Source organism: Panthera uncia, chromosome D1 (genome assembly GCF_023721935.1).
Source record: "Panthera uncia isolate 11264 chromosome D1, Puncia_PCG_1.0, whole genome shotgun sequence".
NCBI classification, from domain to species: domain Eukaryota; kingdom Metazoa; phylum Chordata; class Mammalia; order Carnivora; family Felidae; genus Panthera; species Panthera uncia.
The window spans coordinates 49,790,447-49,816,352 of record NC_064808.1 but is presented as its reverse complement, the minus strand read 5'-3'; the positions used below and the strand labels follow the sequence as shown (position 1 = coordinate 49,816,352).

The following is a 25,906-nucleotide window of genomic DNA, read 5'->3' as shown; positions in this document are numbered from 1 at the left end:
TAGGGCAGGTTGGAAGCAAACCTCAACATTCCCTCCAAATCAGCACCCTCCCTCGTCCCAATCTCTGCGCCCAACTCACCGGTGCTGGAATGTAGCCGGAAGTAGCCGTCACCACCAGCTGCCAGGCGATAGGACACGCGTGCGGCCTCGCCCAGGTCCGGGTCCCGCGCTACCACGTGCAGCGCCGCGGGCCCGGGCGGCTGATCCTCGGGAATGCGCACACGTGAAGGGGAGGCGAACACCGGCGCGTTGTCATTCTCATCCGTGACAAAGACGCGCGCAGAAACGCGCGTTGCGCGGCGGCGGCTGGCGTTGGCGGGCCTATCGGTGGCTTCCACGAGCAGCAGCAGGGCAGGTGTGGTCTCCCGGTCCAAGCCTCGCGGTGCGCTGAGCGCCCCGGTGCGCGCGTCCAAGCGCAGCGCAGGCACAGGCGGCTCCTGGCGCAGCAGACGGTAGCGAACATCGCTGTTAGGACCCGGGCCGTCGGCGTCCGAGGCGCGGAAGGTGTACAGCGCCGCGCCAGGATCCGGGTTCTCCGGCAGCGCCAGCGCCAGCGGGTCGCGCGCAAAGGCTGGCGCGTGCTCGTTCTCGTCCTGCACGCGCACCTGCACGCGCAGCAGCCGCGCGCCCGCGCCTCCCGGGCCCTCAGCGCGCACAGTGAGAGCGCGCCACGCCGGGCCTGCCTCAAAGTCCAGGGGCCGGGCCAAGTACAAGCGCCCTGAGGCCACGTCCAGCGCGAAGGTGCCCTCCGGGTCGGCGCCGCCCACCAGAGTGTAGGTGAGTGCGCCCACCCCCGCCAGCTCTGGCGACGCCACGGAACCCAACAGGGATCCGGGCTGCATCCCCTCCGCTGCTGTCACCGTCAGCACAACGGGCACCGGAGCCGCTGGGTCTGGCTCTGAGGGATCCGGTGGGGGCTCAGCCGAGCGAACTGATGGAAGCACCTGTTGTGGACAGAGGAGGAAGGACAGAATCAAGGGGAGCCAAGTTAAAGGGGTCTGGGCTGGCCTGCTGGGTAGCTGGTAGGGCAGTAGGAGTAGCCTGACTAGAGGGCACAAGGACTCCATGAAAGCGTGGCTCTTGGAGGGAGCTCATAGTGGTGGCCAAGGAGAAGTAAACAGATTTAAGGAAGAGCAGCCTTACTTGCACCAGCAGCTGGAGGCTGGAGCTCCTAGGGGGGCTGCCTTGGTCGTGAGCGCCCAAAGTCAGCACATAGTGCGGCCGCTCTGCTCGGATCAGGGGTGCAGCAGTGAGCAGCTCCCCCAAGTGAGGGTGCAGAGAGAAGAGCTCTGAGCCAGGACCTGGGGACAGGTATAGGAAGGGTGAGGGCATGAGTCCCAGAGCTGGGGAGGTCATGCCATCACCCACCAACTCCCTTCTCTCCACATCTCCCCCACCATACCAGTTAGTGTGTACAGGATGGTGCCATTCTCCCCCTCGTCTGGATCTTTGGCCTGCAGAGTCGTCACCAGTGTTCCTGGAGGCACTCGATCTGGTACCTGTGGGGACACACAGTTCACCTACAGCTGTGTCCTTCCTTGTGTTCTTGAGTCAAGTTTCCCTCACCTGAGACATCTCAGAGTCAAGTTCCCCTCACCTGAATGCAGGCAGAGCCCCTTTTCTGCTCTCACACCTGTTCCAAGAGCCAGTCTCTCTGATCTACACCTACAGCTCTGTGGGGAGATGATCCCCCACCCCATTGCCTCTCACACTTCTTCAGGGCAGGGTCCTGCCACTTCACATACCTGTATAGGAAGGCCGCCGCCAGCAGCCCCTGAAGCCTGCAGGAAGGTAGGGCTGTTGTCGTTGAGGTCAAGCACTGCGATGTGCACGGTGCCTGTGGTACTACGGGGAGGGTTCCCCCCATCCTGCACCTGCACCAGGAGCTGGTAGCTGCTCTGCCGCTCTCGGTCCAGGGTTTGGAGTGTGGTCATTTCTCCTGGGAGTGCAGGATAAGGGTCATGTATGGGCACAGCCTGAGGCCTGCAGCTGAGAAGCTGGGGTTTAGGGAGTGTGGGAGGGAATGCCAGGGTGAAAGTCCAGGCAGAGTCCTGGTCCTCTTGGCAGGGGTCTGGGAATTCTGTCTGGGTATTCACCAGTCTGAGGATGAGGCTATGAGATCTCAGAATTTGGGCCCCAGTGCTCACCAGTCTGGGGGTGGATGCGGAAGGCCTTGCTGTCTTCTGACAGCTGTCGCAGGCTGTAGGTCAGACGTCCGTTGGGTCCTGAGTCTCGGTCAGTGGCAAAGACCCGGCCCACGCTGGTCCCTGGGGGCTGGTTCTCAGCCACAGCCAGGAAGGTGGGCTCCTCAGACAAGCGGGGACTGTGGTCATTCTGGTTGAGGATGCTGACCCTCACGGTGGCTGTGCCTGTCTGCTGTCCCAACTCAGCTTTGGACCCAGACACTGCCATTACCTTCAGTGTGTACAACTCCTGGGCCTCACGGTCCAGTGCTGCTCGCACCCATAGCCAACCACTCTGTGGTTCCAGGCCAAAGGGGCTACTTGGCCCATCTGCTGCAAGGTGATAAGTGATGGGGCCCCCATCTGGGGCTTGAGCTTGCACTTGCAGGACCTGAGTTCCAGGGGTGGTGCCTGAGGGCAGGTCCACACGGTAGATGGGGCTGTCAAAATGAGGAGCCAGCCCACGGGTCGCCGAGTCTTGTACCACTACCCGTAGTCGGAAGTGGCTGGTGCGGGGTGGGGAGCCTCCATCCCGGGCCTCCAGCTCCAGCTCATGCACTGGCCCCCCTGGAGGCCCCAGAGGTCTCATAAGCCGTACATGGCCTGTCGTGGGGTCCACAGTGAAGGCCCCACCACCCCCAGCTAGCAGGGTAAAGGTGACTCGACCGTTAACGCCTGCATCAGGGTCCAGAGCCCGAAGTGTATAGATGGGGGTCCCTGGGGCAGTGCTTGGTGGCAGCAACACTGTGTCTTCAGGTGCAGGGAAGGCAGGGGAGTTGTCATTCACATCATCCAGCAGCACACGCACCCGAGCCATTGAAAAAGCTGGGGGCACTCCACTGCCTGCCCGCACCTCCAGCTCCAGCACCGGTCCCAGCAGCTCCCGGTCCAGAGGGCGAAGTGTTTGTAACAGCCCCGAGGCCCCATCTAAAGAGAAGAGTCCTCGGGGATCCCCACCTGATAAGGCAAGGGTCACAGACCCCAAGCGACCTGAGGAGAGGAGAGAGGAGTCAGGAAAGAGATGGGAGGCATCTAACGAGTTGGGGCCCAGACTCTGATCCCAAGGAGGGAGAAGCACTGTCCACACCTGTGTCTTTCAAACTACTGGGACATTCATGTGCCTGGGGATGAAGCAGAGGGCCTGCACTGTGCCCAGGGAGGTGCTGGGGTTGTAACCTGCGTGTTATCTGTGCTGTGATACTCTAGGGTACTTTGAGATGGGTTATGTTGGTGTGTCTGGGTACAGCACCAAATGGGTATAATGATAAATGATACCTGGTGGGTTGCGTGCCTGGACTACGCCGACACTGGTGCCTGGCGCCACATCCTCTGGCACGGAAAAGACATACTGTAGTTGCTCAAATACAGGTGGTACAGGGGTTCCAGGCACAATGCTGATGTTGACTCGGGCACTGGGCTCTGCCTGCAGGCCACCTCCATCCTGGGCCCCAATCTCCAACTGCACCACAGAGTTGGCCCGTCTGGCCAAGGGCCAGGCTACTGTCAACAGCCCTGGGAGAAGGGATAGAAGCACTGACGTATAAGGAAACAGAATAGAAGTAAAAAGGTTATGGGAGAGGGGGCAATACTTCAGTGTAAGTAGGTGGGGAGAGGGGTCCGGGGGCAAGGCCTGGGAATGGGAGGATCCTCACCTGAGTGCTCGTCCAAGGCAAAAAGTGGGGGGTTATTGCCAGCCAGGATGTAGTAGGAGAGTCGCCCGTGGGGCCCCTGATCAGGGTCATGGGCACGCACCCTCAGCACAGCTGTGCCTGGTGTACTCTGGGCACTCAGACTGGCAGCATACTCCCGTGGATAAAACTGAGGTGGGTTGTCATTCTCGTCTGACACAAACACCTTCACGTATACCATGGACTTGAGGCCTCCCTAGGGAGACATGCAGCCATAAGTCAGGTGGACCTTGTCTGGCTCTGGTGAATGCCCTATTCCAACACCCAGCCTACCCATGGTCTGCCCACTCACCCCATCCACAGCTGTCACTGTGAAGTCGAAGCTCGAGGGCCCCTGGTCTCGGTCTAGGATCCGGGTCGTGCACACATCACCACTCTGGGCATCAATGCGGAATGGGGGAGACCCTGAGGCCCCAAGTCCAGCACCCAAGGAATAGGAGAGGAGGCCAAATGGGCCACTGTCTGCATCTGTGGCTGTCACCTGGGGAGAGGCTGGGGTGAGTGATGTCCATCTTGTTGACCAGAAGAGCCAGAGTTAAGTGGCAATTAGAAGAAGCAGGCCCTGGGCCAACTGGGAGCCAGGGTCTTTGGATGGTGGACACATACAGGGGACTAATAGGACATGGGCCAAAACCCAACTACATCTCAAACCTCACCACCTCGTTTAGGATCCTGTGAGCCTCTGATCACAACATTTTTGTCAGCTGGTCAATACATAGCCTTGTTTTATGCATGTTTCTGTTTAAAGACACCTATGTAATATATATTGTTGATTCATTAACACTGAATTCATGGCCAATGGCACTATAAATCATATCTGAATGAAGCTTATCTAACATACTAATTTTCTTCATAAGGCACATCACAGCCCTCCTGTGCTTAGGAACACCAGACAGCACTTCAGCACTACACTTGGGGACCATTTTAAACAGCAAAATCACCAAACAAAGAGGACAAAAATGCAAAAAATGTGGCACCAAATAGACCACAAAAAGGACCCTTGTTTACAGTATGAGCTGAAATATGAAGGCAGAGCATTGCTTGGAATGTGCACATCAGGCCACTTGAATTTTTCATCATTCTGCACGTGTCCAGAAATGTCTGCAAAAGCTCCATAAGTATTATTTTGGGGGTTAGAAATAAATTTTAGAGAGTCTGCAAATTCACAAATGCAGAATCTGCAAACGATGAGGTCTAACTGCACTGACAAAGGAGAGTGCTTGGGCTATGACTGCAAATTCCAGATGGGTCACAGGGAGTTAATAACCGTCACCAAGTCTCATAATCACTCTGAGTAGAGAACTAGCTGACTGATGCACCTACTGGGACTGATGTTCTAGCCCTGCGTTTTCTGGAGTTTGGCCATTCCAGAGCAGGGTTTGATTGATACTGGAATCTAATCGCTGGAGGGATCGGGGTCTGCTCTGTGGATTTATGGATGTGGCTCACGCACCTGTGGCATCCACTGCCTCTCAAGCCAACCTTGTTGGAAGTGAGAGAGGGAGAATTGCAAGTCCATGGGGCATCAAGGGCATTATGTCCAGGAGGCTCCACAAAACCAAGAAGTAGGGGAAGGCTTTCCTGGTTAATTCTTGGGCATCTCCTAGACTGGCTCAGGAAAAGGTAAACTATTGCACACCAATGTCAGGAGCCTCTGAACATTTCAGAAGCAGAGCAGCAGGAGACACCATTCCAAAAGCTTCTGAGCCTAGGACAGGGCCAGGCACACAGTAGGTACTCTATATATATTTGTTGAATGAGCAAACAGATATTCTGATTGCCCTTACAACAAAAACCTCCTTCAAACTAAGTTTTATACATTGGGTGCACATTAGACCCCCAACAGTGTGTTAGCTGGTGTTGACTGCTGTAGCCTGTGACAAAGTATTCTCTGTGTGTACAAGGGTCTTAGGGTCACGGTATGCTGTAAGAGGAAGCTGGAGAGTTCCCTTTTCGTAGCCAGAAAATGCTCCTCAGAAAGGAGGCTAGCCAAGGACTTCTGATTGTTGCCCAGGCCCTTGACAGAAGTGATTTGTAGCACTGTTTACCCTCCGGAGAGACCCTGCCATGGCTGAACCCTGGAAAACAGCTCCTGCTCTAACTCTTTACTGTGGCTGTGGGCCCAGATATCCCAGGAGATAAACATCCCCCTGCATCAATCCAGGCGGGCTGCAGCACAGCTGCTGCATCATCTCCAGAAGCTGTTAAAGACCTTTGCCCTCTGACTCCCTGCAGGAAGAAAGCAATAAATAGTGGTCAGGGGAAGTTGTCAGGAAGTGACCCCAAAAGGCATAGAGGCCACTGACTGGAAATGACCAAGGCAGAAGTGAATTTCCCAGCCTGTGCAGCTCCAGCTCAGAGGCTCCACTGCAAATGCAGTTTCTCTTCTTCTTTTTTTTTTTTTTTTTAAATTTTTTTTTCAATGTTTTTTATTTATTTCTGGGACAGAGAGAGACAAAGCATGAACGGGGGAGGGGCAGAGAGAGAGGGAGACACAGAATCGGAAACAGGCTCCAGGCTCCGAGCCATCAGCCCAGAGCCATCAGCCCAGAGCCCGACGCGGGGCTCGAACTCACGGGCTGCGAGATCGTGACCTGTGAAGTCAGACGCCCAACCGACTGCGCCACCCAGGCGCCCCGCAGTTTCTCTTCTCAACAGGCGCTCAGCCCTGCGTCCCAGCCCAACCTTGGTCAGCCCCCTCTCCCACTTAGCTCTCCTTTAATCCCCACCCGCCTTTAGCTCTCATCGAATGCACTACTTCAAGGAGGAAGTAATCACCCTTATCTGTGAATTTTCTGAAGTTCCTAGCAGACCACAAACTTACTGCATCCACCCCACCCTGACCTCCCTCCCAGGTGTCTCCCACTTCTCCTTCTGCTGCCTCCCCCTCCACAGACTCCTCCACCTCCCCTTTCCCTGACTGTTCTCACACACTTGCTCCCTGGGATCTCTCCCTGGCCTTCTCACTCGACATGCTCCCTCAGGACCTTCTCTTCCATTTCTGTGGCTTTGACCATCATCTGCACTTTGACCTGGACCACTCCTCTGAGCTCCAAACCTGCACATCGATGCCTGCTCAATATCTCCACTTGGATGTCCCAAGTGGCACCTTAAATCCAATGTGTCTAAAACTAAACTCATGATCATTCCAACCCCTCTCTAATGACTCTTCCATCCAGGCAGTTGCTCAAGCCAGAAATCTGTTCTTCCCTTTTTCTCTCCCGGTATATCAATCAACTAGGGACTAAGTAAATCCTCATTATCTCTCCTATTTGTCTATTCCTCTCTATCACCATTATCACTGTCCTGATTTAGGCCTGAGCCATCTCTCCCCTGGACTATTGTGATTCCCTTCTCATAGGGGCCTGAGCCTCCAATCCATCTTCTACACCAGGACTTCTCATCCTTGGCACAACTGGCATTTTGGATCAGATAATCCTTTGTTGTGTGCTGTCCTGTGCATTGCAGGATGTTTGACAGCATCCCTGGCCTCTGTGCGCTAGATGTCAGTAGCATCACACCACTTGTGACATTCATGTGTCAGAATGAAATGTCTGTAGACATAGCCTGATGTCCCCTCCAGAGGGCAAAACCATGCCCAGTTGTGAACCACTGTTCTATACTGACTACCAAAAGGATCTTTTGAGAAAGCAAATATGATCATATTACCCTTCCACTTGAAAATCTTTAATGTTCTCCAAAGAAAAGTGCTCAAACCCTTTGGCTTGGCTTGACTCCTCACTGTCTGGCCTACCTGCACAGTCTCCGTCCCAGTCTCCCATCCCAAACCTTAACCTCCAGAGACACTGAGCCACTTGTAGGCCCCTGAACAAGTCAGGCTCTCCCACTGCTCTGTGCACGTGTGTCACTTGTGCCTGGACCATCGCCCTACACTCCCCACTGTCTGGTCTCCTCACCAACTGCTGCTCATCCTGTAAGTCTCAGCTTGAGGCTCACCTCTTTTGGGATGCATTCATACTGCCTGTCTACCTCACATAAGACCCCATCATGGAGGTTTTCTTATTGCAGTACAACTACTTCTTTGCACATGAATCTCCACTCTAGACTATAAACTCCATGAAGCAGGGGGCGGGGTAAATGACTCATTCATGACTGTATTCTGTGTCCCTAATGCAATGACTTGCACATGGTAGATATTTGATAAATGTATATTGAGTGAATTGAATATTAAGACTTCTTGTCTTAATATTCAGATATGAACAGGTATGAACACTCGGTGATCGTTTTTAACTCCCACCTCCCTATAGTTATGAATAGTAAAAACTCCAGGAAACCCCTTGGAGAGTTACCCTCTTGCTTCAGGCACTAATGAGGAGGAAAACGTTTGGAAGTCATCACCCATTGGTCCGAGGCCAAGAGGGAGAGTAAACACATGGGAGAGTGGGTGGGAGCTGGACAGCAGCAGGCAGGCAAATACCCAGAGTCTGGCCAGAGGCAAGGTGTCAGCTGGGTCTAGGCACTGGCCTGAAGTCTAGGCCCTGAGAAGATGCGCAAGGGTCTGGTGGACTTCTGAGATGTAAAGACTTCAAGCACTAGTCTCCTAAGAGGCCTTGCTACCTCCTGTTTCCTCTCTTGCATACTCCATATTCCATGATGCAGCCAAAGCAATCATTTCAAAAGGCATACCAGATTTGCTTACAGCCCCTCTTTGGCCCCCTGTGATTTTTAAAACAAAGTCAAAGCTTGCAATCTGGTCCCTGTCTACTATTTTGTCTCATCTCTCTGCAACTCTTATCAGCACAGTTGGGGCCAACCTGAACAATGCAGTCACCTGAACACGTCACAGTGTTCTGCAGCTCTCTCTGTAGGCCTGGAATCCACAGCCACATATTCTGTATGATCCATTCGGCCAAGTCTCACTGGTTCTTCAAAGGCCCCTTCCTCTGGGCTTCCACAGCACCTCATATGCCATCTGACACAGCACTAGTTACTAGTGTGTCTCCCTATCTAGACTGGGACCTGCCTGGGAACAAGACCGTGCTCTTTCTTTCTTCCTTGGGACCAGCACAGTGCCAAGCTTATAGCGGGTGAATTCTTGAATATATCACCTACACACTGATCTAATCCATCCTTCACCCTTAAAGCAAGTTAGCTCCCTAAAAACACAATCTGTAGGAAGGAAGGAGGGAGGGAGGGATGAAGAGGATTTTTAGGGTGGTGAAACTACTGTGCATTAATACCATAATGCATGTTGTTATATATGTCCATTATACACATATACATTATACATTTGTCCAAACATATACAGTGTACAACACCAGGAGTAAACCCTAATGTAAACCATTTTTGGGGATTTGGGGTGATAATGTGTCAATGTACGTTCATCAGTTGTAACAAATGAACCACTCTGGTCGGGGAGGGTATATGAATGGGGACAGAGAGTATATTTGAAATCTTTGCTCTCAACTCAATTTTGCCGTGGATCTAAAATTGCTCCCAAAAAGTAGTCTTTAAAAAACAAAAACAATGGGGCCTGCGTGGCTCAGTCAGTTAAGTATCGACTCTTGGTTTCAGCTCAGGTCATGATCTCATGGTACATGGATTCAAGCCCCCTGTCGGGCTCTGCACTGATAGTGGGGAATCCCTGTTTGGGATTCTCTCTCTCTCTCTCTCTCTCTCTCTCTCTTCTCCTTCCCTGATCTCTCTCTCTCTCTCTCTCTCTCTCAAAACAAATAAAAAAATATTTAAAAAAACATAATATGATCACACCCTCTTCTGGCTCAAAGAAGTTCAGTGACCTCCTTTGCCTTCCAAGTAAAGTCCTAATCTTACCTCATGGCTTGGTGTCCAAGGACTTCTGCAATCTGGCCTTGGCCTGCCTCTTTAGTTTCATGCCCCCTCTGTCTCCTCCAGGCCTGACTCACAAGCACTCTATGGCTTCCAGAGTCTGTCCAGGGCTCTCACCTCCTCCTGTGAGAGGCCTTCCTGCTCTGGATATTGGGATCTCATTAATACTTCTTGTTATCTTGTGCCTGAGCCCAAATGTCTCATCAAGGCTCAGCTCCAGGGAGACAGATGGGGATTTCTTCCAGCAGAGCCCAGCACTGGACAAGGGCTCCATAAATACTGGCATCCCCTTAGGGGAACAGGAACCACATGGGTGTACAGAATCTCCATCTCTGCCTTTCAGAACAGCTTTGAGATTTGATAGAGTTTCTCTCACTTCTTGACACCACAGGACACTTTTTCTCTTGATCCAATCTTAATTCTCTCAACTGCCTCACCTGGCCCAGCTCTCAAACCCTGCTTTCTCATCTTGTCGTTAGCCCTCACCCTCTGCACAGACTTTGGAGCTCACAGGATAGGACCAAACCCTCTGACATAAGTCACCATAAACAGATGCACCTGCAAGGCTTGGTTTCTGTTCTGAGGTCCCCTGTGACCCTTTCATCCATTCCTGCCCACAGCAACATCCTGCTGTGTGCAGGACTTACCCACCTGCAGGAAACAGGTTCCAGGCTCGGTGCCCTCAGGCAGTGAGGCATTGTAGAAAGTCCTCTGGAACTGGGGCTCGTTATCATTCACATCTTGCAGGGCCACACTGACTGTGGCGGAGGAGGCGAGAGGAGGCAAGCCCCCATCTGTGGCCACCACAATCAGCTGTGGCTGAGGTTCCAATTCATAGTCCAGCGAGGCAGCCGTGGTAATAATGCCTGATGTGGGGTCGATGGAGAACCAGCGGGTGTGAGCTCCAGGGGCCAGGCTATAGGTGACCTGACCATTAGTGCCCTGATCAGGATCCCGGGCTGTCACTCGCACCACAAAGCTGCCAGGCAGTGCAACTTCAGGAAGGGGCTCAGGTCGGTAGAGCTGACGGTCAAAGGTAGGCGCATTATCATTGACATCAGTGACATGCAGCACAAAGGTAGCCTCGGCCCGCAGTGGGGGTGAGCCTGAGTCTGTGGCAGTAACCCGCAAGTTATAGGCATCCCTCTCCTCCCGATCCAGCTGCCTAGCTACGCACACCAGGTAGATGACACTGTCCTGAGTGCTAAGGGCAAAATGGCCCTCTCCACCCTCCAGGGAAACGTTGACATGAGCAAAGTCACCATCATCTGGGTCTGACACAGAGATGCGAGCAACGAGCTGGCCAGGTGGGGCAGCCTCAGACACTCGTGGGGAGCCATCTGCACTCAGGAAGATGACAGTCATGGAGGGCTGATTGTCATTGGCATCTCGCACGTGCACAGTCACAAAGGCTGAGCCTAGCTCAGGGTGAGCCCCGCCATCCCGCGCCTGCACCACCAGTTCATGGACCCGCCGTTGCTCAAAGTCCAGTGGCCGCTCCAGCCGCAGCAGTCCCGTGTGTGCGTCAATGGAGAAGGGTCCATCACCCTCGCTCTGCCTCCGGTTGATCTCATAAGTCACAGCCCCATTGGCACCAGCATCGGCATCAGATGCATACACCTGCAAGACAGGACTGCCAGGGGCTAGGCTCTCAGACACCACAGCGTGATAGCGGCTCTGATTGAAAGCTGGGGCATGGTCATTGATGTCCAGCAGTGTCACATCCAGCAGGGCCTGGGCCCTCCTCGGGGGTGAACCGCCGTCATAGGCCTCCAGTTGCAGCATATAGTGTGAGCGGTTCTCTCGGTCCAGCTCCCCAGTAACTACCAGTTCTGGCACTGGGGCCCCATCTGGACCAGGACGTGTCTCCAGCTGGAAGGTCTCTCCAGCCCCATCACCAGATAGTGCATAGCCCTGGGTTCCTAGGCGGCCAGCATCTGCATCACGAGCAGGCTCCAGCGGGTAGCGGGTGCCAAGAGCTGTATGCTCAGGTATCTGCAGGGCAGCCCGAGCCTGCGGGAAGGCTGGAGCATGGTCATTGATGTCAGCCACTCGCACAGTAACTTCTACGGTGGCACCGTCAGGAGTCACTGCGGTGAATCGGTAGCGATCTCGCCGCTCACGATCCAAGACACGGGCTGTACGGACCACTCCACTGTGTTCATCGATGGCCAGGTCTGTGCCCACCCCGCTGCCCTCTTGGGCGGAGATGAAGTACATGGGAGGTGCTGCTGTGCCTGGTGGAAGCCCTGCACTGATGTCCCCAATCAATGTGCCTGCCGGTTGCTCCTCATCAATCTGTAGGTCCAAGCTCCCGGCCTGACCCCAGGCGCCTGACACTCTGGCTCCCAGCAGCAGCAGCAGCAGCAGTGGTAGCAGGGGGAGGTGCCTGGAGCTCTGCATGCCAGTGCAGGAAGGCGCAATGCCCCGCTCCTTCTGCATGACAGGGGCGATCCAGTTGTGACTTGGGCTCCAGCTCTGGGTCAGGCTCTGGGCCCAGCTTGATCTCAGGTTTTGGATCAGGTCCAGCTTGGGCCCTGGCTCCAGCTCGGGCTCCCTGACCTGGGAGAAAAGCAGAAGGAAAAAAGTCATGATTGGGGAGGTGGGGAACGGAATCAATGGTCCAGGGAGACTGGGACCTAAGCCACAGCAAGACTGAGGCATGCTCAGCCCTGCCGTAGGGCATTTGTGCTGTTGCACACCCATCTTGAGTCCAAGAAGTGCCTGTTTCAGAACTCCTCAGGACCCGCTCCAGTCTTTCCCTGGCAGCTTGCCATCCCACCCTAACCCTCCTCCCCCAGCAGACTGTTTTGTTCCTATTGTCCAGGTCTCAATGCCCTTGGACTCCCTTCCTTTCATCTCTGGACTTAAAAATATGGCCAATCCTTTCTTATTTTTCTTCTCATTCAGGACTAATACCTCAATAACCATGTGTTTTTGGTAACCTCACCTTCAATCATCACCTTTTGGAGACTTCTATCAGCATTTAAATATGTTGAAGACTTTCCTATTTTATTTTATTTAATCAATTGATTATTTTAGAGAGAGAAAGAGCACAAGCGGGGGAGAGGCACAGAGTGAGAGGCACAGAGAATCTTAAGCAGGCTGGAGCCTGATGCGGGGCTCAATCCCATGACCCTGGGATCATGCCCTGAACTGAAATCAAGAGTCGGACACTCAGCCGTGTGTTGTACACTGTATATGTTTGGACAAATGTATAATGTATATGTGTATAATGGACATATATAACAACATGCATTATGGTATTAATGCACAGTAGTTTCACCACCCTAAAAATCCTCTTCATCCCTCCCTCCCTCCTTCCTTCCTACAGATTGTGTTTTTAGGGAGCTAACTTGCTTTAAGGGTGAAGGATGGATTAGATCAGTGTGTAGGTGATATATTCAAGAATTCACCCGCTATAAGCTTGGCACTGTGCTGGTCCCAAGGAAGAAAGAAAGAGCACGGTCTTGTTCCCAGGCAGGTCCCAGTCTAGATAGGGAGACACACTAGTAACTAGTGCTGTGTCAGATGGCATATGAGGTGCTGTGGAAGCCCAGAGGAAGGGGCCTTTGAAGAACCAGTGAGACTTGGCCGAATGGATCATACAGAATATGTGGCTGTGGATTCCAGGCCTACAGAGAGAGCTGCAGAACACCATATCCCTAACCTTCACCTCAAGCTGATTTTCTTCCTTCACTCTCCTTCCTGTGAACAGTACAACCACTCAGCAGCTCTTCTTACTTCTTTGCTTTTTTTCAGTCTGATTTCTAGTTAGTCATCAACACCTGACCATCTCAATAAGATATGTCTCAAGTCTGCCCTTTCCTCTTGCTTTGCAGCTGCTGACCTAGTCTGAACACAGTCATCTGTCCTTTTGAATCCTACAGCAGCCCCTTACTTACTGCTCCCCCTGCCTCCTGGCTTGGACCTTTTGACCCATCTCCACCTGACCAGAGCTATCCATGCAGCTTTAACCAAATCACTCCTGAAGAGAGGCTTCCATGGGTTCCTCATTACTGACGGCAAAAAACTGCTGCTCCTCTCCAGAAAAAAAAAAATGCACATACACATACACGCAAACTGTGTCTGCAGTTTCGGGGAGTTCATAGGCAACCTCTAGCCTAAAAGATAAAGTACAGTGTCCTTAATATATAGCTTCCTGATCTGAGCCTGCCACCTCTCCAGTGCGCCCTACCTTTACTTTCTTCCACCACACCCTGCATCCCAACACTAAAGCCATCCCCACTCTTCGCCCTGTATGCACAGCTCTCTCGTCTTGTGATATCCTTTAAAAGTCCTCTCCAAGTGGCCATCTCCTATTCAGTCTTCAAGATCCAATTCCAATGTCCTGTCTTCTGTGGAATCTTCTGTGACGTCTCTCTCCCCCTACCTGCAGAGCCCATCGTACCATCAGAGCCTCTGGGCTCTCACTGCTCTAGGTGCACACTGGCAATAAACTGCATAGCAGCCCTGAATTACAGGCTCCTTGAGGGCAGCAACTTCAGGGTCTTAGTTGGACTCTGTCCAGCATAGTTGAGCAGGCAATCAATGATGAGTGCAAGGTCAGAGCCTTATAATTCTACACCACCACACTCATGTGCTGACACAGCATGTCCATGGACATGCCAACTCAGATGACATACACAAACACACGTGAGCCTGTGCCCCTGAGGCACCAAGGTCAGTCCTGTGGCTACAGAAGTGTGTCCTCAGGTTTTTATGTATTAGCTCTGCTTTAGGACTTCCTGTCCTCCCAAGGGAGTTTCTGACCTCTCACTTACACTTCCATTCCCCATCCCTCCCACCTGTGTGAGGCAATAAAAACAGTAGGGATTCTGAAGTTTGAGTTATTTTCCTAATCCAGATGATTCTGTGAGAATTAGAGGCAATGGAAGCAAGGAGCTCAGAGCCGGGCATCTGGAAGCTGCTTTCTCAGCACCTCTCAACACCATCTCTGATGGATCCCTTCATCCTGGCTTCAGAGTTCTGGGCTGCTCTGTGTGCACTCTCCTTGGGGACTCAAGTCTGAGGAGCTCATGGAACTGCCACATTGGATAATAGGTCGGAGGAATTCAGAAAAAGGAAGTGAGTGAACATAGGTCTGACTCAGAGAGCGGAGAGGGTGAGTGCACAGGGTTGGCCCAGGGGCCCAGGTCAGGGATCTGGGCCTAGAGACTGGGTTAGGGATCAAGGGTTAAGAGTTGGTTGTATTTATTTAATCAGTCAGTGGAGAGAAAGCAGTTATGGTGGATGGGGAGAGAAGATAATGGACAGTGAGGCCGATGTATTTATTACTGTATTATAATTCTCTGTCTCCCCACCCAGAGACAGGATGTCAGCTATGTGAGAGGCTAGGATTGTATCTTATTCACCGTTGTGTGTAGCACGGAGCATGGTACATAGTTTGTGATCAATATGTTTTCTGAATGAAAGGATGTATGAGTGGTATGAGATAAAAGCTCAGGTGAATCATCAGCCTTGAAAGAGGAGGCATTCAGGCCCAGGCACTTGCCCCTTATCCTAACCTGTATAACCTGGGTTCCTGTCCATTGCAAACACGCCCAGTATAATCTCACAATGGGCACAGAAAGGTGCATACTCACAGTCACAGACCCATGTACAGCCAGCTACACAGACTCACATACAGATAGGCACGTTCAACACACACTCATACATATTTGGACAGGGGCTACGTTGACATATACACAGCCAGTGCACATATGCAGATACACCCCCCCTCACAGAGAAGCATGTTTTCACACACACAGATGGGCATATTCATTCCCATGGAACCTACCCCCGCCCACATACATATGCAGGCATACAAAGACACATACAGGCCTGCTTTTGTACACACAGAAAGACACTTTCTTACCAGCCTCACACGGGCAGGCATGTTCGCATGATATCCCCCCACAATATACACACGGACACATTCACATACACATCCCAACCAGGTACACAGACAGGCACACTTTCATGTGTGCAGACACACCGGCAGGCACACACGCACAGACCCACCCACACACAGGCATGCTCTCGCACATGCTGCCGGGGCATTCGTGGTCAGCTCTGTGGCTGCAGCTGTGACCTTTAGGTCCCTGGGGCCTCTGTCTGGACTGTGCCTCATCACTTCCTGCTCCAGGACTTCCAGTTCCAAACTCGCACTCCAGACTCTCTCCAGAGACTGTCTCATCCTGTCTCCAACTCTCCTCTCAGCACCATCTCCCCATCTGTCCGGTGCTTTTCAGTGCCTCTTCCCCAGGACTGGCTCCTCCTCCCTGTTCCTGTCTCTTTCCTTCTCCAGGTCTGTCCTGTCCCTTCCCCCAGATCTGGCCTCAGTAGTCCACCTGTCTCCTGCCCAGACCTGTCTTCTTTCTTCCCCCAGATCGGTCACTTGTCCTCTCCCACCAAGTTCTGCCTTGCTGCATGCCCTCAGTGTCTTGGTCCTGTTGCTCTGTCCTCTGGCTCCATCCTGCTCTCCCTCTCTAGCCCCACATCTGGGCCTCTGGAACCACAGCTGGTTCTCATTAGGAGGGGGAGGGGCGAGGCTGTTCATTGGGGCCTGCGACGTGATGTCAATCCTCCCCCCACCACAGCCTGTGTGTCTACAGGACCTGGGAGCAGGGGGAACATGGGAGACGAAAGAGAGGTGGGTTGGGGGAGGAGTAGGGGGACCATAAAGGAAGGGGGTGCTCCAGAAGGAAGTAGAGGAGTGGCCGAGGTACCGAAGGGAAGCAGGCTGGGGGAGCTGGCACCGCCCAGGCCTCCTCCCTCAACTTCCTGTCCTAGGGCCAGGGAGGGGCAGGGACCAGAAAGACAACAGAGTGAGGGGGGGACTAGAAAGGCAGATTGGCGTAGAAATCATGGAGGAAGAGAGTAACCTTGGTGAGCAAAGGGAGGGCTAGGCATAACGGGGACAGGAAGGGATGTGAGAATGCTGGTGGGGATGGCTGGGGCAAGACTGAGAGAAAGTAAGCCAGTGTGACAAAGGAGAGAGCACATGTGGCAAAGGGCAAAGGAGAGGGCGAGTGCAGTTACTACAGAGGGGGGAGCTAAGTCAGAGTGGACACAGCTAGCCTGGAGAGGTGGGGGAGGTAAACAGAGGTGGGAGACAGAGCTGTGTTGGAGGGCAGAGAGGAGAGGAGGGTGAGGAAGGGAGGAAGGAGAAGGCTGACAAACTGGCTTCCCAGGATATCCCTGAGAAAACTCATGGGAGGGTTGTGTTCCTCCTGAGGACTGGTTCCTGGGAGCCACTTCAGAGAGGCTGGGGACAGACACAAGCAGAGGAAAAGTCCCTTTTCTGAACTTTAATGGTGTGCTGGGCTCTATGCCAGGTAGTTCACAGACATACCCCCATTTAATCATAACAACCCTGTGAGGAAGGTGTCCTGCCTTCCTCAGTGTGAAACAACTTTTCTGAGTTAACACAGCCCCAATTTGATCCCAAGACTATGCACTCCATGCTGCCTAGGATGCAGAGAGAAGGGAAAGATGAAGAAAGGAAGAAATGGCAGGGGAGCTGAAGGGAGGGAGTGCTGGCAAGACAATGGAGGCCTGAAGAAGAGAACATATGGGAGGAGAGAGACCAGGTATGAGGTGTCTGTGACAGCCCAGGTCAGTAGCAGAAGACACAGATAACGGAGGTGAAGTTGGTTAAAACTTGGCCACTGATGCGTCAGGAAGGGTGAGGGAATGGAAGGGTCTAGACTGATCCCAGGGTTCTGGCCTGGTTACTAAAGTGGTGCCATTAGGATACCACCGAGGAGAAGCCATTTTTCAGGTGCCCATTGGGATCCCCACATGGTGATGTCCCAGACACAATTGGATTTGCAGGTCTGGAGGAGAGAGGTCTGGGTTGGAGACAGGGATTTGGACAAATCAGGGGTAGGTGAAAACCATGGGCTTGGAGACCCATCAGCTAGGATGTGCAGAGGAAGAAGAGGGTCTAGCATAGAACCCTGAGGAGTAATCATATTTAAGGGGCAGACTGAGGAGACCTTTATTCTTCTCAGAGAAGAAGAAGAGGAGGCAGTATCACAGAAGTTAAGGGAGGAAATATTTCAACAAGAAGGGAGGGATCAATAGTGTCCAGGGCTGCTGAGACTTCATGCAAGACGAGGGCTGAGAAGTGGCCATTGATTTTATCAGTAAGGAATTCACTAGAGATCTGGAGAGAATAGTTTCAGGAGAGTCTGAAGGGTGCAAGCCTCCTGCAGTGGGAAATGATAAAGAATAAATCAACTAAACAACTCAACAACACAGCATAGATTGATTCATCAATACACACTGCACTTCTACGATAGGGAGGCAATATATCACAGTAGGGCAGGACAGGATAGTGGTGAAAATGTGGACTCTGGGGCCAAACCAAATGTTTTTTGCCCAGCTTCACACTTACTAGCTTTGTGACCCTGGGAAAGCCACTCAATTTCTCTGAGCTTCCAGTTCTTCATTTACAAAGTAGAGACAATAATAGCACTTCCTACACTGTGTTTGCTGTTAGAACAGTGTCTGGCACACAGTATGTGTTTTGTAAGTGCCCAAGCATAATTAAGAAGATTGGCTCTGCTGTGAGACAGACTTCAGTGCAAATTCTGACTCTGCCACTTACAGTGTAGTCCTGGGTGAATTGTTCAACCTTTCTTAGTTTCCTCCTTGGTAATGAGGGGATTAAAGTGTCCATTTTATATGGTTGACACAAGAGTTAAATGAAAGAATGTAACCAAAAACTTAGCACATCGTCTGGCATACAGTGAAGGCTGAATAAATATCAGCTGCTCTTGTGTGCCAGACACACACGACAACTCTGGGATAAGTGTTATTTCACAGATGAGGAAACTGAGGGTCAGAGTGGGTGGCAGAGAGATGTGGAACACAGCTCTGATGGACTCCAAAGTTAGTGTTTCGTTACCTTATATTGCTTCTCTGCTGGAAGGCTTGGAATGCTCTAATGAAGGGCAAGGCAACACAACAGGGAAGGAGAACAAGCAGAATTCTGCTATAAGAGAATAATTCTTACAGGGTGCACAAGGTGGGTTAGAGGAGGAGATCTGTGATGAGGAAATGCCAGTCCAAGTAGAGGGTCAGGTGGGCATGGAGTCAGGTGGTGAGACAGGAGAAGGGGCCAGAGGATGCTTGGAGGTCTCTAGAAGACAAAGAAAAAATGGGGAGAAGCTGGCCCAGGGCATGCATGTGAAATGATTCATTAATAGATTTATTCAACAAATATCTATTGAAGACCTACAACGGGCCAACCATCATCCTAAGCAGTAGAGATATAGCAGTGACTTGGACAGACAGAGTCCCTGCCTTCATGGTGTCCACAGGTAGGGAGACATGATCTGGGACAGGCATGGCAGGGTGAGAGGGCAAGGGCTGGTGGTGATGGGCAGCAAGGGATGACCCTGATAGTCTGGGTTGCAGAGGAGGCCAGTGAGGCTGGAGCAAGAAAAGAAGGTGAAAACAACCCAGAGATGTCAAGAGGAAAGAACAAGTTTAGGGAAGTGAGAGGTTGAGGGTCAGGGGAACACAGTAGAAGAACTGAGATGTTGGAAGTAAACTAAGTTAACCGTTCAACACTTACCAGTTGTTTTCTTTCTAAATTCTCAAGCAACTCTCTGAATGTTGCCTCCATTTTCACCTGAGGAAAGGGGAGCTCAGAGAAGCTAAGGTGGTAAATGGTGGGGCTGGAAGGTCAGCTCTACTCAACCCACAAAGGACACAGTCCTTGGCAACACACATCCACAAGGAATAACTTCACAGCCGTCACATCCCCCCCGGAAGCACTCAGAACCAACCCACACCCACACCCTCTCCTTCCTCCCTTTCCTTCTTCTCCTCCTCCTTCCTCACCAACCAAATGGGAGATGCAGTCTAGCTCCTTCCATGAGCAGCCTAGAGAGACAAACATAAACAAGGACATTCTAGTGTGCCAAGTGAACACAGAGGGGCATCCTGACCCAGGCTTGGGGGTTCCAAGCAGACCAGTGGGAGGAGGTACCCTCTCACCAGTGGACATAGGAACTGAGTAGTAGTCCCTCCCAAGTGTCAGTAGTTGAAAATGCCTGGGAGTCAGAGGGTTACCGAGGAAACATGGACTGTAGAGCTGAAGTAAGGGGCAGGCAGAGGGAAGCCAGGAAGAAGATAGGATCCAGCAGCATGAACTCCTGGGAGGGGCTTTTGCTTGCAGGTCTCAGGGCATCAGAGAGTCCAGTTGCTTCTGTTACCACAGGAAGGATAGGGAATAGGAAGAGGGCACACACAGGTGTCTGGGCACCTGATATGGGGAGGGGCAGGGCCAAGGGTGCCAGGATTTGGGAGGACCCACAGTGGGGGTGTGTGAGGGGTGGTGGAGGGAGGAGCAGCCTATGGCACCTCCCAGGAAGGGGGCTTGCTGGAGTGGAGCAGATGGTGGGCACTATCGTGCCTTGTGGCCTGATGGCAGGTCACAGCTTCCTCATCTTCCTCTCCTTCCAGGAACCCCAATAGGCACCTGGAGCAATATATTTGTATCTGCAAATTTCTGGTGCTTCTTAAATATTTGCCAACTGAATGAAAGAGAAATCAAGTACAGAGAGGGAGAGGAAGAAGATCCAGGAAAAGAGAAGCCCATGTGAAGGGCAGAGAGGAGGAGAACATAGGGTGAGGAAGGACAGTTTGTGGGGGAGAGGAGTGGCAATGTCTCCAGTGGGACAAGTGGGTACGTGTGGAAATGTCTCGATTGTGTGGGCAGCTGAGACCAGATGTCAATCTTCTAAAGAGTGAATGAGGATGAGGTATACGCAGTAAGTGGCTTCATTTATTCATGCATTTGTTCATTGCCATTAATGTGAATGTGAAGGGTCCCAGGGAGATGAAAATATATAATATGCAACCCTGCCATCAAGAGGCCCCAGCCCAGTCAGAGAGACAGAACAGGGAAGAGGCAATGACAACAGTCAGACAAGAGGATCCCAAGCCTGCACAGTAAAGTCAGGAAAGGTGGGGTTTGGACTAGATCTGAGGATGGGAAGGGGCTAGCCATAAGAAGAGGGGAGTAAAGGGCTTTTAGGGCAGAGAACAGTATGTGCAAAGGGCCAGAAGCTTGGCAGAATGCCATGTCTTTGAGGAACTACAAGGAATTCAATATGGCTAGAACCTGGAATGTGAGGAAGGTAGGGAAATGACACAGATGATGAGACTGGGAAGGCCGAGGGGAGTCAGATCGTGAGGGATCTCATGAGCCTCATTAAAGTGGAGAATTCACCCAAGATAATGGAAAAACATTGCAGAATACTGAGCAGGGAGTGCACGGCAGGATTTGCACTTTAGAGAGATCCCTCCTGCTGCATTGAAAAGAATGGCCTGGAAGAGGAAGAGTAGAAGTCTAGGGAGACAAGTTAGGAGGCTCTTGTAGTAATTTTTGTGAACAGACAATGAGGTGAGGGCAGTAGCTGAAGCCATGGAGCAAAGGGGATGGGATGCCAGAGAGCGCTGGAAAGGAGGTAGGACCAGCAGGTTCCAGTGACTTTCTGGGTTGGAGAAAGACAGATGGCAAAGGCAAGGCATTGGCTGAAGTTGACTTCTGGATGTGTAGCTTGATAACTCAGTGCAGACAGTGGTGGTGGGGGGAAGGAATGATGAGTTCAGGTTTGGACATTTAGGTGCTTCTGAGCTGTATAGCAAAGACCAGGTAGGAAGCAGATATGGAGGTCTGGAGGTCAGAAGAGAGGTCCGGAAAAAGTAGACATTTGGGAGTCATCAGCCTATAGAGATGATAATTAAAGCCCTGGAAATGAATGAGATGGATCACCTAGAGGAGTGTATACAGTGAGACAATAAGAAGGTCCAAACCAGAACCCTAAGGAACAGTAACATTTAGGGGCTCTCCAAAGCAGACTGAGAAGGAACAGCAAGGAGGAGCTCGGGGAGAGAGATGCATGGACCCCATCATATTGTAATCATCTGTTTATCTGCCTGGCTCTTCCACTGAGGTTTAAACTTCCTGAGTGTATGAATAGTGTCTTCTCTCATAATATTCCCATCACCTGGCATTGTGGTTGGCACTTGAGACCTCACTAAATGTGGACAGAATAAAATGGTGGCTCAGAAGCCATAAGACAAGAATGACTCAAAGAGAAAAGAATGGTCAACAATGTCAGACCACGCCAAGGGGTCAGGCAGTTGAGGACTTTTGAAAAGAACCTCTAGATTTGGCAGATGAGAGGTCACTTTCTCTTAGGGAGAGCCATGACCCTGGAGGGGCAAGAGTAAAGGGGAAGTGAGGAAGTGGGAACAGCTCCATGCAGAAGACCCTTTCACAGTGAAGCAACATGAGAGGGTCTCTTAGCTCATTGGGGACTACAGGCTTAAGGGAGGCACAGGAGACTGGAGGCTCTGTGTATGCTCGCAGGAGGAATGGGTACAAAGGGAGAAACTGGAGAATGAATAAGACACAGGATAATTAGGGGAGTGATGTCCCCATGGAGGCAGGAGGGGATGGGTGAAGTAGTCTTAAACAGAAGAGACACCTCTTCATAGGAAAAAAAAAAAGAAAAGAAAAGATTGAGGGGAATGCAGATAAAATTTGAGGGTGGAGGCAGAAGGCTGAGGAAATTCAAATTGGATGGCCTCACTTTTCTCAGTGAGTGAACAGACCAGATTGTCTACTCTTACTGCCTCCCTCCCCTTCACCTCTACATCCATCCCACCGCTGAGCCCTGCTGACCCTGCTGCCTACACAACTCTTGAAACCATCTACTTTCTCCCTCTCTGCTGCTACCATTCCAGTTCAGGCCAGTGTCCTCCTCTCCTGCTTCCTGCAACAGCCAACGATCCTCCTTTACAGATCCCTCCCTTCAGTCTCCACGCTGTCAGACTTGGTAGTTCTAAACCAGATCTGATCATATCACACTGTAGCTTCAAAACATTAGACTTTCCATTATTTTGGGGTTAGATAATCTTTTTCCTGTGACCTACAAGAACCACATGATCTGACTAGCTGTCTCTCCACCTCTCCCAGACTTTCTCACCTCTCCTCACAACATACTATTAGTGCCAGGCTCACTGGATTGCTTTACCTCTTGGACATAAAATACTTCTTGCAAGTGGGCTTTTCCATGTTTGCTCCCATGGTTTTGAATATTTTCCACCCAGTCTACCTCATCTCCACCTCTCCTTTGCTTGGCTGACTCCCTATTTATCCATTGAGCTTAAGCTTAAACGTCATTTCCTCCAGAAAGCCTCTTCTGACATCCCTATATTCTCTCAGCTTTCCTTGCTGTGTGCTACCGTGGCACAGCACTCACCAGATAGCCTGTAAGCTCCGTGAGGGCAACGACCATGTCCATTTCATTCACCCTTGTAATGCCACACCAACCACACTGCCTGGCACAGGGCAGGTACTTAATATGGGTTTGCTGAATGAATAAACCAGTGGATTGACTAATCTGAAAACAATGGGCTGAGGGATGTGAGGTTAAGGGGTATGAAGAAAATAGAAAAAATTTCCTTTACTTATTTATGGAGGGCCAGTTGAGGGTGGAATTTATAGAAGCATGAATTTATAGAAGCATTACTTGGTGTGGTTGAGAATTTGGGTTGAGACTTTGTGGGATGGGTGGGCTCAAGGACAATGAGACAAAGAGTGGCCAAGGAGTGTCTGAAGGAATAGTCCCGGGTGTGTATACTGGAAGGAAAGCACAAAGCCAGAAAGGGGCAGATGAGGAAAAAGCAAAGAGGTCAAGGGCAAGAGGCCATTATGAGGTTGAAGAGTAAGTATAATGGGAGTGAGGGCATCTGAGAGCTGGAAGGACACAGGAGGCTGTGCGCAGAGAGTGGAAAGGAGGGGTTTACAATGTTAGAGATGGACCAGTTCTACAAAGTGGTCCTGGGAGGGAAGAAGGAGATAACAGGAGCTAAGGAGCTCAAGAAGCTGTGAGGCTGGGGTATTAGAAGGACACTTCAAATCAAGGCAGGCTATAGGATGAAGGGAAGACTGATCCAGGTCCCCAGTTTTCAGGGAACAAGACGTTGAGCCTAGGGGTCTATGGAGGAGGAGTGAGAGCATCGTAAGTTAATGGGAGCTTGTTTAGCAATTGGGACAGCTCACTCCTGGTATATTCATGTCACCAAAAAGCAGGGGTTGTTCCAGTGGGTGTGTGGTAAGGGCCATTGCAACACAACGTCCTGTCAGTGTCAAGACTCTGGAACACCTGCTATGTACAGGCAGCTCTGATGAAGTATAACCTAGATGATGGGTTGGCTGTGACTGTTTCCAGTGGATGTGCATGGCTGTGACAGTGTCTACAAGGAGATGTTGGCAGTAATAGTGTGTCTCCCATGGTACGTGTTGGCCTTGACCATGATCTTGTGGGGATGTGTTGGCTGCACCAATTCTCTTGTGGGTGTGTGTTGTCCTGAGAGCATCATCTGCGTGTGTGTTGGCTCTGACAGTACTTCCTGGGGGTATGTGATGGCTGTGAAGGTATCTCTGGTGGGTGTGTGTTGCCTAGGATTGTGTCCCTTGTGGGTTGAGTAGGGCTATGACTGTGTCCCCTGTGGGTATTTGGGGAGTTGCCATAAGTAACAATATTTTTCTGGCCTATGACCCCATGGCTGCAGGCCCAACCCACACCACACTGACTTCATTGTGCTTCTAGACCTCCCTCTCCCCACCCCCTCCACGTGGGACCAGGCCTGTGGTGACCTCCGTCTGTCTCCTGAACAAGATTCTCATCTAAGCATCCTGGACACAAACTCAGAGCACCAGCCTGGATGCCCCACTTCCACTCCAGGCTTTGCCTGTTTCTCCTCTGTTTCTCTTTACTTCTCCCCCTTAGTTTCTTTGTCTCTGTCTCAGTTTGTCTCTGTCACACACCCATCCTCCACATTCTGACACATGGCTTCCAAAGAGGCAGGCAACACACACACACACACACACACACACACACACACACACCCTGACTGGGACTTGCTCACCATGACACACACTCATTCTGACCCACACACCCTCGGAGTGACACGCACATACACACACAACACACGGACACACAACCTCCCAGTGACACGCACTGACTCACACTCCGCTGATGCACTCACACTCGGAGTAGCACACACACACCCTGCTCGCACCCCGCACCCACACCCCCCTCACACTCTCACGCCGCACACCCGACTCGATGTCACACACACAAAGACCCCCAGGCCCTGCCCCCACGCTCACGTTCACGCTCGCCCTCGTCCCGCAGGCCCAGGCCCCCCCTCCCCCATTGTCTCCGGCTCAGAACAAAGCCCCCGGCTGCACCGCCGCCGCCGCCGCCCGGGAGAGGCCGGAGGGCCGGGCGGGCGCGGCCGGACGGGCCGGGCGGGCGCGGGCACTGACCTCCGCGCGGCGCGGGCTCCCTCGCCCGGTCCTGGGGCGCCGTCCGGCCGCGGTCAGCCCCCCGGGCAGCGCCCGCCCGCGCGGGGCCTGGGGCCGCGCATCGTCCCCCGCCGCTGTCTCCGGGCCCGCGATCAGCTCCGGGCAGCCAGCCGTCGGTCCGTGCGCCCCTGGCCGTCGGTCCGTCCTTCCCTTCGCCGCCGCCGCCGCCGCCGCCGCCGCCGCCGCCGCCGCCGGGGCGCCGCCTCCTCCACAGCCGCCCCGCGGAGGATGCGAGATTCGCCGCCGCGGCCCCGCGCCCCCTCCCCTCCCCTCCCCCGCCCTCCGCGCGGTAACCCGAGCCCCCGCCCCTCCGCCCGCGGAGCCCCCGCCCCCGCCCCCACCCGCGCTCCGCGCCGCGGCCCCCCCACCGCCCGCCCGTCCTCCCTCCGCCCCTCGACTTCCCGGCCCCAGTCCCCGGCGCCGGATCCAGCCCCAGCGCCGCGCGGTCCTCACGTCCCCGTTCTCGTCCCTGCTCCCGGTCACTGCGCCCGGCCCCCTCCTCCCATCCCGATCTCGACATCCTCTGCCTCGTCCTCTTCTTCCATCTTCTTTCCCAGCCCCTATTGCCCGGACGTCCCTCTTCCCCCTCGCTGTCCCGTTCTCCCGCTCTCTCTCGCCCAGCCCTTCTCCCTCCCACCCTTTTTTCTCCATCTCCTCTCCCTTTCTCCCCGTCCCCTGCTTCTCACCCCTTCCCTCAGCCTTTTCTCTCCACCCGTTTCTTCCCTTCCCATCCCCTCCGCTCAGTCCTCTCTGTCCCTAGCCTCTTGTCTATCAAATTCTCCCCATCTCGTTTCTCAACCCTTCTCTCGTACCCGGCTTCC

The 25,906-nt window shown here is 52.6% G+C and overlaps 1 protein-coding gene across 1 annotated transcript in view; it reads right to left on the bottom strand.

Moving 5' to 3' along the window:
• Positions 1–25,345, bottom strand: part of DCHS1 (dachsous cadherin-related 1) — a 34,261-nt gene extending 8,916 nt beyond the window's left edge. The window contains exons 1-10 of the mRNA XM_049650979.1: positions 25,047–25,345; positions 10,331–12,241; positions 4,164–4,352; positions 3,836–4,067; positions 3,459–3,695; positions 2,148–3,173; positions 1,746–1,939; positions 1,403–1,499; positions 1,144–1,301; positions 80–944 (exon numbers count right to left, since the gene is read on the bottom strand). Of these exons, the coding sequence (XP_049506936.1) occupies positions 80–944; positions 1,144–1,301; positions 1,403–1,499; positions 1,746–1,939; positions 2,148–3,173; positions 3,459–3,695; positions 3,836–4,067; positions 4,164–4,352; positions 10,331–12,121 (4,789 nt within the window). The 5' untranslated portion in view covers positions 12,122–12,241; positions 25,047–25,345. The remainder of the gene's footprint in view (positions 1–79; positions 945–1,143; positions 1,302–1,402; positions 1,500–1,745; positions 1,940–2,147; positions 3,174–3,458; positions 3,696–3,835; positions 4,068–4,163; positions 4,353–10,330; positions 12,242–25,046) is intronic.
• Positions 25,346–25,906: the final 561 nt, after the last annotated feature.